Raw genomic sequence first — 14,270 nt, forward strand, 5'->3', positions numbered from 1 at the left:
GCTGAGTGGGCAAGGACACGAGGAAACAGGTACCTGCACGCATGACTGGCGGGAATACCAATGGGTACCAATGGCAGGACGCGTTTCTAAAATGGGTATCCTCTCCGACCCAGCAAGTTCCTTTCTGGTACTTTCTCCCACAAGAATGTGAACATGCATGTGCAAATACAGGCGCATACGTATGTGGGGATTAGTGGTGGCTCGTCTGCAGACTAGCAGAACCTGGGTTCAAATCCCAGCTTGGCCACTTTGATGGACACGTGACCCTAGGAAGCCACTTAACCTCTTCATGTTTCAATTTCCCCATCTGTCAAGCTCTTGTCTCCCAGGGCCCTGTGAGGAATAATGGATTAGTGCACCCCCTGCCCTCAGAACAGCGTCTGACACACAGGAAGCACTTGATAAATGTGAGATGTTCTTATTCTGCATTCTTTTGTTGAACAAATAAGCACTAAGAAACTCCTATGTGTGGCAAGGACCATGCTGGGTGCCAGCCACACAATGGAGAACAGAAACAGACCCTGTTCCTCCTCTCCCTCAGCCCCACTCTCCCTGCGAGGAAGACATTAACCAGACCATCACACAAATGAGTGTAGAAACACACCTCTGACAACTGCTATAAAGGTCCAAGGGCTAGAGAGGATATAGTCCATTGTGGCAGCTTTATAATGGCAATTTAGTGAAAATAGCCAAAATGCTTTTTAAAATGTCTATGGCACATGATTCAGTGAGAAAGGCAAGTTACTAAACCATCTGAGCAGGATAATCTTTTTTTTTTTTTTTTAAGATCTTATTTATTTGAGAGAGAGCAGAGAGAGAGCATGAGTGGGGGTGAAGGGCAGAAGGAGAGGGACAAGCAGGCTTCTCGCTGAGCAGATCCCAGGACCCAGGGATCATGACCTAAGCCAAAGGCAGACGCTTAGCTGACTGAGCCACTCAGGCACCCCTGAGCTGGATAATTATGTTTGGGACATATGTTCTCACATGCACAGGTGAGGTCTGAAAGAACAGGCCCCCAACTGCCCAGTATGGTTCTCTCATACTTCATACACTTTGATATCATATGAATTCTTGGCAATGAGCAAATATTACCTTTGCAATTAAAATATATTAAAAATAAACACACGCAACCCTGACTTGGACTCTACAATCCTGGCTGGAGAGCCTTTTCCTCATGTCCATGCTGGGGCAACCATCCTTGAGTCTGTCTCCCACCAGCTCTTAGGAGACCCACCCACGGCAGGCATCAGGTCCCTGTGACACCCCAGTGGGGGCGGGGGTGTCTCCCAGCTGCCCCCACCGCTGGGCTCACCCCTGGTGGCTTTTCTTGTCAAAGGCACTTCCAGCACCCTCTCCAGAGAGAGAGGGCAACCCTTCTGACGCATGTTTACCATATGTACCTCTAACTGCTGTTTGCTTTACAGCTTTCAAATGAGTATTTTCCATTTTGAATTTGCATCCTGAGGTAGTTTAACTGTGATGAAAGCAGTTTTATAAGTCATATTTTAAAGACACAAGCTTTGAAACAGGACCAATAAACTTCTGTGCCGTGTGCTTGCAATAAACATCTATGCCATCCCTGGTTCCCTACCCACCCCCAAATCAAACATCTCCGTAAAGGGCACCTGAGAAGCACATGCGGAAGGGAGGGGACAGCTGTGGCACCCCTGCACGCAAGACACCGGGGGCGGGGAGAAGCAGAGCCCCAACAGGAGGGGCAGGGGCAGTCTTTAGGAGCTCCAAGGAAGAGATCTCCCTGTGGACACCATGTAGCCCCACTTACAGATATTACTGATCATTAATAGTTCCACAGTAAAACAGCCCTGCTTTTCTGGCCAGAATTTTAGAATGAGCTCCCTTTAAAACGATTTCATTATTTTTAATGCCTTTTTTTTTTCCTTAAAAAAAAGACTAATCACTGACAATGAGAAGAGTTTAAAATAGAATTTTAGGCTTCCAGATTTTAATGGCCCTAGAAAAACGCCATTGTTAACACAGAAGCAGCTGCATACGTCTAAAAAATCACTTTGAGATTTGGCAGGGTTTCTTAAGAAATTTGAAGCTCAGCAAAAAGTTAAATAAATTATCCTTGAAAATGTCCCAAATGCTTAACTTCCAAGGGAATTTGGTCCATTCAATTAACCATGTAACACCAGCTTCCTAACAGCAAAATTTATAGAACGGACATTTAAAATATTCCATGAATGCACAAAGCTAGAGCCACCAGACAGCCCAGTTACAGCCCAGACTGCTTCTCCTTCTGTCCTTTTTCAAGTGAAAGCCTGAATCAGCGGGATATTCAGTGTGATAGGGTTCAGGAGTTCCCAAGCCCAGCTTCACCCAGCACCTCCAGTGAGTAGCAGACAAAGCCGTGCATGGTTGGGTCCCACTGCAGACAAACAGGTCTTCGTCAGGATGGGGGTACAGCACCAGGACGTGTTGGTGCTCCCCAGCTGGCTGTCATGTACAGCCAGAGTTGGGTACCACGGACGCAGAGAGTGACATTTTAGTGGATCAGAGAGAAATAATAATGTGTGTGCATCTCCAAGCACTCGATTTGACATCTGCTCTCTGACGGCAAGCATCAACAAACCACACGTGGACATTGAGCCAGAGAGCCAGGCTTTGGTATCTCAAACATGACTGGTGAACAGGTTTATTTTCCATCAATACTTTAGAACTTTACAGTCTCTGAACAGGAAAGTGAAGGAATGTGGTCTTAAGGAGGTCCTTAGCCTGAGGATGGTTAGAGGTCTAGCAGAATCTGCAAGAATTATTCTGTTTAGGTCAAGTTATACTGTAGTCTGATGACAGCAGCAATAGCAAGTACTCCTCTATCGTTATAGTGACTCCTGCCAGTTATCAAACCTTAATGCTCACAACAACCCCATGATCTCTTTATCCCTTTCTTACAGACAGGGAAATGGGGACTCAGAGACATTGGGCAGACTCAAGTCCAAATTCCAAGTCACAAAACTCAATCTCAGCCAATTCCAGACAAGGGGCATCAACATGCTGTCTAGCCTCTACCTCCAAGGCTCATGACGTCTGTTATTAATGGCACCTGATGCCTGAGGCTTGGCTATTGCAAGGGCTTCCTGTCACATTGTCACTTAACTCCCCCATGTCTGGAAGGAACCTGCCCCAGTTCCAACCAGGACCCAGCTGAAAACCACAGTCAATGGTATAAACATCACAAGGCAATATGGATAAAAGCCAGGATCCCTAGGGAGTGCCCCATCCCCTTTCCCAAGAAAAACAGAGGAGCAGGGCTGAGGTGTTAAGTCTGAGGGCCTGGATCTTACACACCCAGGGAGCACGCAGGCACTGGCAATGCCCACACTACACTGCTTGCTACCAGGTGACAGACCAGAGACCTGGCATGTGCAGGTGGTAAGTGAACCACTGTTAGCTGGTGAGGGGGACAATACAGGCTTTGTGAAAACCCTCTCTCCCTGGGGTTTCTCCCTGTGACAGGAATAAAATGGCCAGCAACCACAGGATGTCCCAGGGAAACCCTAGCAGCTCTCCATCTCCAAAAAGGTCTGGGCTACCAGCAATATATGCAGGAAAGCCCACTTCCTCATTGGGAGGAGACCTGAGGCTCTCATCTTAAGTCAGTTAAATCCCTATCTGGTTCCCACAGCCTTGAATCAAGGTCTTTATTTCAGACCCTAATCATCAGTGCTCCAGGCATCTGGAAACCCCAGCACCTGGCAAAAGGACTCTGATGCAGAGCAAGAGTGGCCCACAGAAGCGCGTACTCCTCTGGACTGGATGTCAAAGCTGGTGCCCCAGGTTGAGTCACACAGCACTGTGCACAGCAAAAACCACAGAGCAAGCGTTCTGGAGACACAACCCAGCCTTCCTGAGTTAGGCGTCCTGATTGCAAAGTGAATTCCAAGGATTTACAGCTTATAAAGAGTGCTTATTTCTTTCCTTGATTATACTACTAAGCAATGCACTTAAGGGTTTGGAACATTTACAGCCTTTTGTACCTTGTTTGTACCATTTCCTCAGTCTAAGAAGTACTCCGCTCTCCCCACCTTTTGAAGCCACAGGGTGCTTCTCTCTGGACCTTAGCAGGAACACCACCTCTTCCAGGGAGCCTCCCCTTGCATTCCCCCCAGGCTGCTACACTGTGCCCTTTGGGGCTCCCACAGCAGATGGCTGGCCCCTGATCACAGGGCCAGCTTGCCCATTCCATTATATGCTAAGGCACCACTTCTCTGTCTTCCCTCCACAGCTAGGTTTCCAAAGGCAGAGGCACTGATTTTGTCATCATGTAGCCAGGTCCTTTACACATGGTGGCAGGCCACAGCAAGTACTGGGCTACAACAGAGTGAACGAGGGCTCTCAGGACTATCAGAAGACATTGCCTCGAGTCCAGCAAAAATGCCCACTCCTCAAACCACAGAACCACCACACCTGATGCTGGCAGCACTAATGGGGACCCCTGTCCATTTCCAAAGCTGGGGCAATAAAGAGATGAAAAGACACCATCCTGAAAGGCACACGCAGCTCCCCCCTGGACACATCTCAACTGGCAAAGGAGGGTGTTGTGCTCGGGAGAAGGGCCAATACTTGCGCTGGCTTACACACAACATGAACGTTCTGAGAGGGAGGACAGGCCGGCAGACCTCTCCAGGTCAGCGCCAAAGCTGCAGTCTGCAAACGAAGAGGGAGAGCGTGTGGTAGGCATCCCCCATGCTGCAGGTACGGCCTGTTGCCAGCCATACTGTAGGTACGGAAGCAGCAAGAAGACCATGGGGATTCAGACTCAAGTGCTCTGAAGACACAGACACCCTTCTCAGACCCAGTGTCCTAGAGGACATCCCCAAGTTTGGAACTAGAAGGAATGCCCCCCCATATGAACTCCAATCTCAGAATCAGCATACAAAAGCAGCTCTAGAAATCCTCCAGCAACTTCCTGATGTTCAGGAAATGAGTCCCCAGTCTCTTCCCCGAGGGAGCAGCATCAGGGACACTGGGAAGCAGCAGGGAGGAGTCCGCACCCTGCTGGATCCCCAGGAGCACACAGGACTGAGTCAATCATTTGCATCTGTGACAACAGGAAACCCACACTCCCAGTGGAAGCGCAGACCCAGAGTCCCCAGCTAGAAGTAACCAAAAGGCCATCTCAACCATGGGCTGCTCAGCCTCCACTTGCATGATCAGCTGCCTACAGAGACAGCACAAACTGGCCTCACCCACCCAACCTCCCTGCCCCATTTCCCCTAATCAAGCCAAAGGAATGAACCAACCCCTGTTTCCTCCTCACACCTCTGCTGTGGCTCAAGATGTTTCTCCTGACACTGACTAACCTCAGACCCATCAATCCTTCCAGGATCGGGGCCAATGTCCCATAGGTCCTTGCTGGAGCCCCAAAGCCAGTCATCACCCCCTCAGCACCAAGCGCACAACCTGCTGCCCCTCACCACCTGCATGTCTGGCCCCTTGGGCTGCATCTTAGCATGCATAGGCCTGCACTTCCCCCAGAAGGAGCAAACCACATCCCCTCGATCTCAGGAGTGCCCCCAGCAAATAGTACCCGCCTTGCTGAATGAAGGAGTGACCACACAACATCTTAGGGGTGGGGCATCTTGCTGAGGGTGGGGGGTGCTCAACCAGCATCTTCTATGAGGTGGGGCCCACCTGGGTTCTCCAGGCCTCAAAGGATGCATGCCTTTGAGATAGATTCTTGGTCTTTACCATCAACTATTCTAGATTTGAAACAAACCACAAGCATCTCAGTCAAATCTACTGCTGAATTTCAATTACTCCTTTTACCTGAGGCACAGGTGGCCCAAGAAGAGTAAAAGTGGTAAGAGAGAAACGTTGGTTGGTTCATGGCAATGAACTCCAGGGGTTGGTGGGCATTGGGCCCACAGCTGCAGAAAGTGCTTGAGGGACCTGGTGCCAGGACGGGATACCAGGGGAGTGAGCTCCAAGAAGCCACACTGACTCACATGCCTCCTTACCCTGCCCAGGCTGCTGAACTGGTTTCTTCCCAGCCCTTGATGGGCTAAGCATCTGGCTTCCCACGTGAAGCACAGGTGGGAGCCATGTCAGATGGCAGGAGAATGGAGAGGGACCCTGGTCTTCAAGTTCTCATCCAGTAACACAACTCACTTTGCAGGGAAGGAGCCACAGCTTCCCTGCACCCCCCATGCTGCAGGGTCAACATGCATCTCACCATAGCTGGTGCCCTCGCAGAAGGGGCTCCATGAATTCCCAACGAGTGAATGCGACTCACCCTCCTCAACCTTAAAACCCTCCTCAACCTTAAAATTCCCAACAAGTGAATGCAACTCGTCCTCCTCAATCTAAAATCCAAACTTTGGGCAGGATCTCAGAGTCAGTAACAAAGCACTGGTCCTCTCTGCTGGGCAGAGAGAAGAAACCAGGCAGCTGAGAGGAGGCCACCTGTCTCACAGGCTGGGTCAGGGGGAGAAACGTCTCTGCCTGGTGGGTGCCTGAATCACCTCCGAGCTCTCTCTGGTCAGGAGTGGGAAGGTGTTACATACTGTTTCGTTTGCTTTCCTCTCCTCCTTCTTCCTCGTTCTCAGGATCAATGTCTTCTGCTTGGGTGATCCAATCCAAGTAGCCCTTTAGATCCTCCTCCAGCTGCTGCTTCTCCCGGAGCTTCTGGAAATCTCCCCGGGCTTTAGCCTTCTCTCTTTCCTTTGAGAATTCTCTGAGGGAGGTAGAGAGAACAAGCACATGTCAGGACATCCTTGGGGACCTGGACCAGGAGCCATCTGCCCTGCTGCACAACAGTCTTGTGGCAAGACACACGGCACTGAGTATGGCCACATGAGCACAGCAACAGAGGCCACACACGTGGACAGGACAGAGGAGAGTGTCTTCTTAAGCGAGATTGTGAGTGTCAGAGCTGCAGAGACCACACCAACACACATGTGCTATCTCTTAGAAAACGAACAATACCAAGAAGCCCAGACCTACAATGCCACATACTGTGATGGCAGGCCTCCTGACATCCTCAAAATTAGCCTGAACTCAGACATGTCCCACCTAACCCCGCAGAGCCTCCTCGAATAGCTGGCATCACACTTCAAAGAGACAGGACCCGACAGGGCTATACTGTGGTCAAAGAGAGCACACACCAAGTTTAGAGCTTCTTCAGTACTTTCTGCCAAACATAGCATTCCTGACCTTCATGTCCAAACAGAGCCAGGAAAGGGAGCAGGTGCCCATAGCAGCACCTGCAGGTTCCAGCCAAAGCAGTGGACAGGGTCAGGGCAGACCCACCTTACAGCCCAGTTCTCCCTTCCCACACAGGAAACAGAGCACTGGCAAAGCACTATTGTCATCTGTAACCCTCGCTTCAAGCCATGATCTCTCCCCAAAATTCTTCCCTGTAGGAAACAAAGAGGCAGTACAATTTGTTGCCCATTTATGGGAACACCTGCCCTGGAAAGGCTTTGGCAGACCCGTAAATGTTCCCAACTGCTTGTTGTTTACTTCACCTTTCATGTCTGCAATCCTCCATCTACACATACATATAGAATCCCACATTTGCTCAGGCAAGCCTGGGAGTCAGGTGGATGATTACCCAATTTTCACATACAAGAAACCATCTGCATTTCCAACCATGAATGGCTATAGGAGCCAAGTTACATGAGTTCTGGATTTCCTAAATACGATTAAAAAGCTGCTAAGGAAGCAGATGAGATGACAGGCAGCACAGCTTCTGTGCACACAGCCCCAGATTCTGACGGAGGTTGCATCTGCCTTCCTTCTGCCTTCCTTCCAGCCTAAAGCTGGCACATGTCCCTATCAGGGACCTCTTTAACCCAACCCAACCCAAGCGATTAAGAGGAAAATGATGTGCTTACATAAAGCCAACCCCTCTTCTCCCTCTCCACCCTGGGCTGTCAAAGGGCTGAACAGACACTTGAAAGTCTAGGGATGCTGATGCTTCAGAGAACAAGAATCCTCCCCAAGGTGCCATCCTCCCCCATCACCCACACTTTGGATGCCCCAGAAGCTGCCCTTGGCTATATTAGGGCTGATCCATCCCCATCTTCCCCCTCTGGGAAGTGAGGAGGGGCAGGGCTGCAGGGCATTCTGGGCTCAGCCTGTAGAGGAGCTAACTTCAGGGGGTTTGCAGGGTGAACCAAAGCTGATTAAGACTCAGAGATGTTTTCTGCACTCCTCACCCAGGGGCCTTTCCTCTAAGGGAGAATAACTTCCTCTCTCACTCTGGAAGGGCCATCACAGGCAATGACTTGCTGCTCAGGCAAACCATATCCTCAGGATGATTTGGGGCTGCTAGGCCTGCCAGGCTTCCTGAGATACAGGACACACATAGTTCTGGGTAGGTTCACCAAATTAATTTTAACTGTGAAAAAGTCATACCCAATCCACAATGACATCTCTGAAGGATGAAGTGGAGACCCTGGAGGTTCACGTGTCAACATGAAAATATACCATGTCATCTGTTTTTCTTATATACATTGTAAAGAACAATTATGTGGGCCTCATTTCTATTGTTTGCCAGAAGTAAGCACAAATCTTTGTGTTTTGATTCTAATCTTGGAGTATGAAATTTACATGGTTATAATACAGAGTATTCTTATTCCTAGATTCATATCTCATCTGAGTTCTTGAAAAGGATTACAAAGATAGTAAAAGAGTTACCTGAAAAACGTAAGGGTTTTACAAGAAAGGATTTTGCTTTAATATTTTTTATTATCTAATAGGTTGTATCACTGTTGCACATTCTTGATTGTTGAGACATGGTAACACATGCACAGGTAAAATCATATTATGAGTAAAATTTCTGAAAACAAAAATCATGCCTGGCTTATGGCCCATTTATTTCAAATAATAGTCACTATTGCAGAAGTTCAGATAACAAGGTTGTTAATGTAAACCCTCAGAACTGATTTTAGACCGTTCTGAATGACCTAATACTCAGGAGGCACACAACATTTGCTGATTTGGACAGAACTGAGATTTGCAAGCATAAATCTCCTCCTGTTGGCTCTGAGACAGGTTGGAGGGAAAGGGGTGGGAGAAGGGGTCCTTGTGATGGACCTAGGGCACACTGGGCTTTCTGTCTGAAGACCTGGGTTCTAGTCCCAGCTCTGTCACTTGTCTCTTTTGAGCTTCGGTTTCCTCAGCTGCAAAACAGACATAATACTTGTTCTACTGTTTCACAGAGATTAAGTAAGACAATGCCATAGAAATCACAAAGCGCTGGACAGATGTGAAGTTGAAAAATAGAGAATATTTAGCTGTTGAATCCAAGCATTAAAAAGGCAATTGGAGGAGCTTTCTCAAATACTAAGGGAGGAGAACTGTAAACAGCTCTGAGTGTGCCCTAGGCTACATAATCCCAGCAGAAATGAGAAAAGCATAGGACACATGGGATCCCAGGCTCAGAGTGACCTCAATGAGCCAGCGCCCCTTCAATCCTATACCATTCTCTGCTCTGTTAAAAAATAACCCACTCCCACCCTTGACAAACTCCAGAAAAATCCCACCCAAGTACACTGAATCTTCTATCAACCTTAGTAGATCAAGAACAAAGTTTTCCATTTTGCATGAGAATTCGTTATTTTAGAAGCTTGTTACTAAGAGACTAAATAATAGCCACTACTACAAAAGTTGATTTTAGACATCTATTGGTAGAAACCATCTGACTCTTTACAAATGACTAGAAATCACAACTCAACATGTGACAGAAGCCTACTTGTTCCAGAGTAGAATTCTATTTATGGTGCATTCAATCACAAGAAGATATAAGAAAGGCTTCAACAAAAGGCACATGGTATTTTACCCTTTATGTACGAAAAGGGAAATAAGAAAAACATGCATATTACACTTCAAGGCGTATCCAAAGGATAAAGCAGAAAATGCAGAATGGAGACAAGTGGAGGGGAGGGGACAAAATAGGAGGGACACCGTTAAGTATACCTTTCTCTACAGTTTTGACTTTTGGAACCATGTTAATGTCTACACATTACAATTTTTTAAATTAAATCAACAAGAATGGGATGGAGGGAAATATCTCTAAAGTGGAAGTGAACTGAGACAAATGAATCTGATTGTATTTCAAAAGAATCACAGCTATACTGAAGAGAAAGACAAAAGTAGCTCAGGTAGCTTAGGATCTCCTGACTGCATGCTCTTGGCCTTGAACAGGGCCAAGTGAGGGAAGAACTACAAATAAATGCTAAATTCTTCCTGGGGTTGTGTGTTTTGTAGTGCTATGGACAAAAGAATGCTAAAACCATTTCAGATGTATTAGAGGGCTTAACGAATGAGCAAATATATCCATGTTGTTTGGAGTCAGGTTTCTCAATGTGGAAGGAAGGACATAGAAACATGGAAAAAAAAAAAAAAAAAAAAGGAAGACTAGAAGAATCCTCTGGGGATGAACTGGAATTGGAAGTGTTGGTGTGAATTCACGATTGCTAGAAAATATGTATATATGTGTATACATACATATAAATATAAGAATGTGTATGTGTATATACATAAATGCATGTATTTCCTAACTGTCAAAAAGATGTGGAAGCAAAGGCACCCCAGTAGTTATGAGCACACCTGACACCCAGAGTGTGGTCTCTAATACCATTTCAATTAAAAGGAACCAGGAATCTTTGGTAAAATGGATGATTCCAGGGACAGGATAGAGTAGGTACAGGAAGAAACAAGTAAGGAAGTGTCAAAAATAAATAAATAAAAACTAAAAACAAAAACATGATAAGGGCATGCCATAAGGTCACAGGAGCCAAAGAAGTATCTCACACTGGCTAAAGCTAGGATAGTTTGAGCTCCAAAATAATAAAAAATAGGAATAAATTATAGTTTTTAAAATATCAGTCCATACCTCTTATAGACAGATAAACAAATTAACTGATAGTTTCTAGAGGAGAGGAGAAGGGGATGGACAACATGGGTGAAGGGGAGTGGGAGATACAAGCTTCCAGTTATGGAATGAATAAGTCATGGGAATACAAGGTACAGCACAGGGAATACAGTCAATGATACTGTAATAGTGCTGGATGGGGACAGATGGTAAGGACACTTGGGGTGAGCGCAGCATAGTGTATGAACTTGTCAAATCACTATGTTGAACACCTGAAACTAATGTAACACTGTGTGTCAACTATACTCAAATTTTTAAAAAGTGAAAAAAAAAAAGCCAAAGAAAATGAGATAGAATATTAATAAGGGAGATCAGGTGAAGGGTACATGGATTGTTCACTATGTTATTCTAGTAACTTTTCTGTAGTTTGAAATTACTTCCAAATAGAAAAATTTTTCAAGTGTTTGGAAAAATGTAACCATAGTAACCAGATGTGAATTTATGTTATATATGCATTTCCACTTACCGGCTGGATTGGAGGCTCCTCTCAGGGATGGACAATGTTGTGCACGTCTTATGTTTTCCTTTGCACACCTCCATCTCTCCCATGATGCCCCTCTTCAAGCAGGCATGTGGGAAAGTTTGGATACAAGGCACACAGAATGAGCCCTTCCTTAAGAGGCCAGAATGTGTCAGGATAGAAAGCTTGCGATTCCTGGGATCTCCCAGCAGCATGAAAGGAGTGTGTTTCAGCCCAGAGCATCTACAGCAGCTTTCATCATCAGCCTGACCTTTCTCCTCATCATTTACAGGCTCACAGAGCATCTCCCCTCCAGGTCTATGTCCTTTGTAAGAAGCAATTTCTCAGTGGGGAATCTCCCCACCAGTTGGACATCACGACCACCATCTACACTGGCCAGTGTGCACACACCTCACCCACTGAGGCAGCTGGAGGAGTTGTAGCTGGAGTCTTTAAGGAGCGCTTGCCTTCCCCTTGACTTCAGGCTTCATCCTGATGTTCTGCTCAGAAAGCCACAGGGCTTCTCACTGCTGCCCTCAGCACTCCAGGGTCAAATGCCTCTCAGTTCGGCACTCGGGGCCTTCTAACCTTCTTCCACAGATTATTCCAACTCCATTTTCTCACCTTAGAAACAAACACCTTGTATTCTGGCTCTGATCTCAATTCCTCAACCCTCAGAGCCTCTGTCCACAGGACTCCATTCAACTGAGAAGCCCTCTCCCATCTTAAAACTCTAGCTCACCTATCAAGACCCAGCTTTTCCTGGCTACCCCCATCCCCCTACAAAGAGTTCTGCTCTCCTCTGAATCACCAGGACACTCTACTTGGTGAACACCAAGACACAGAGGTGTGTGTGTGTATATACATGCTCCTGATCTCAGCTGGTCTCAATGAGGTATCTCTGACAGAGTCCAGCCCAGTGCCTTACCTCCATCTTCACTGCAGGGGATCAGTGGGGAGGGAGAGACCATTACTGCCCTCATTATACAGAAACTGAGGAAGTGGAGGTTCAGAGAGGTTGGCCAAACAAGCCCACGTAGCTCCTGAATCAACCCTCCCGAGGACCTCAACACAGGTACACAGGAGGTAGTGAAGGAGAAGAGTAGAAGTATGAAGGGATGAGGACAAAGAAGCAGCTTAGTCAGTCCAGGAGGGGCTTTAAATCCTAAATTCAGGATTGGTTCCCTGTAGGCAATGGGGAACCACCAGAAGTCTCATAGGAGAGAGTCCTTATCAGCTTTGTTTAATAGGAGTTCTATGTGAAGATGACATCATCACATAGGGCATCATTCAGTAAACACTGGTGATGGGGTACATTCAACACCAATAAAAATGCAAGTCAAAAGTAACTTGGCTCTAATTCCCAACCTCATAGACTATTTGGAAGAGCCCCTGTGAGGGCTGTCATGACTGACCCCTATCCATCCCCACACTGTGGTCACCTTGACCTCTGTCCCTCATGCTGGTCCCCATGGTCTGGCCCCACCCAGCAGCATTTTCTCTGTTAACATGGACCTTACTCCAGGGCCAGATGATGCCCCCACTCCCTGCCAGGTAAATACTCCATGCCCATGGGTTCAGGAAAGACAGGCAGGTGGGCAGGAGACAGAGAAAGGACAACCAATGGCAGTGCCAGCAGGATCTGAGCCTGCATAGCTGGGGGTGCTGCCGAAGTTTCCTGCAGGAGAGCCTGTCCAGGTTGTGGCCCCTTTCTAGTAATAACAGAAACAAACCTCTTATGTATTGGGGTTTCTATCTGGGGTCCTCAAAGTGTCTTTACATGCACTGTCCCACAGGCTCCTCTCTACCTTGATGTGGAACAGCCAGGACTAGGACTGTCGATCCCATCTCACAAAAGCCAAAGTTGAAGTTCAACAAGGTAGCGTTACTGACTCTGTATCATATACTCCAGAAACAGGACCACCAGGCTCCAAACTAAGCGTTCTTTCCACAGGATTCCCCATCCTTTTGCTTCCTGGCTCAGGAGATGGACACTTACTGGCCAGGATCGGGGGTGGTGGGTCAAGACAGAATGTATCACTTACCCTTCAGCATTCTGATTTTCTCCCAGAATCCTGACTTGGGCTTAGCAAAGGTGATAGTACACTTCCCCGCATATGCTCTTCCCCTAACTTCCCAGGAAGTTCTGCTCTAGGAAGAGACTGCCTGGATCCAGCCAGCCTCCTCCCACCCCAGGAGTCCCTGTGCACCTGCCCCACCCTGCAGAGCGCTCCCCAAACCCTGACATTGCCAGGATTTATGCTCTGGAAGCCCTGGTTCAGTCAACACTATGGGAGAGAGAGCACTTGGCCTGAAGCAAACCATTGCATTCACATGGCAGTAAGGGTCACACGGGACTGACGCCATGCAATTTGCTCTGGAATTTGTTATTTCTCAAACGCCCCCTAAAATAAATGGGCCACTGGAAATCATGTTGATTTAGAGACAGGGTTCCTTCTTGGGTTGTAATGCTATTTGTTTTAACCCAACCCACACAAATAAAATTTAGGCAAGCGCTTTGAAATTTGTGCATGCACACACAGAGAAAACAAACACAAACAAGCGTGAAAACCTCCAGCGAGCAAAGCCAAAAGAATCACTAGGGCTCAGATTTCCAGGAAAAGAGAGGACTCAGAAATTCACACACACACAGCATTCATAAAAAGGCAGAGTCAAGGGAAGGTGAAGAAGCCAGCCCCTGGTTTTGATCAGTAGTGGCCAGTCTTCCTTAGACGTAAATCCCTTCCCCCATGTAAACGTTTATAAAGGAAATGAAACAGAGTGAAAAAAGTAGTTTGGTTCAAAAGATACTTTTAATTTTAAAATCTAATTTTTTTGGAAGTAAGCTCAGTTTCTGTTCAAGGTAATGAGGTGTTTGAAAAAAGAAAGAAAAGAAAAGAAAGAAAA

At 47.0% G+C, this 14,270-nt stretch overlaps 1 protein-coding gene across 21 annotated transcripts in view; it reads right to left on the reverse strand.

The window, feature by feature from the left end:
- CACNA1D (calcium voltage-gated channel subunit alpha1 D) overlaps positions 1-14,270 on the reverse strand; it is a 306,232-nt gene that overhangs the window by 102,140 nt on the left and 189,822 nt on the right. For all 21 annotated transcript variants that reach the window (XM_077858513.1, XM_077858509.1, XM_077858512.1 and 18 more), the window contains one exon: positions 6,528-6,697. In XM_077858513.1, coding sequence (XP_077714639.1) covers positions 6,528-6,697 — 170 coding nt within the window. The remainder of the gene's footprint in view (positions 1-6,527; positions 6,698-14,270) is intronic.

This window comes from Canis aureus, chromosome 19 (assembly GCF_053574225.1).
Source record: "Canis aureus isolate CA01 chromosome 19, VMU_Caureus_v.1.0, whole genome shotgun sequence".
Taxonomy (NCBI): domain Eukaryota; kingdom Metazoa; phylum Chordata; class Mammalia; order Carnivora; family Canidae; genus Canis; species Canis aureus.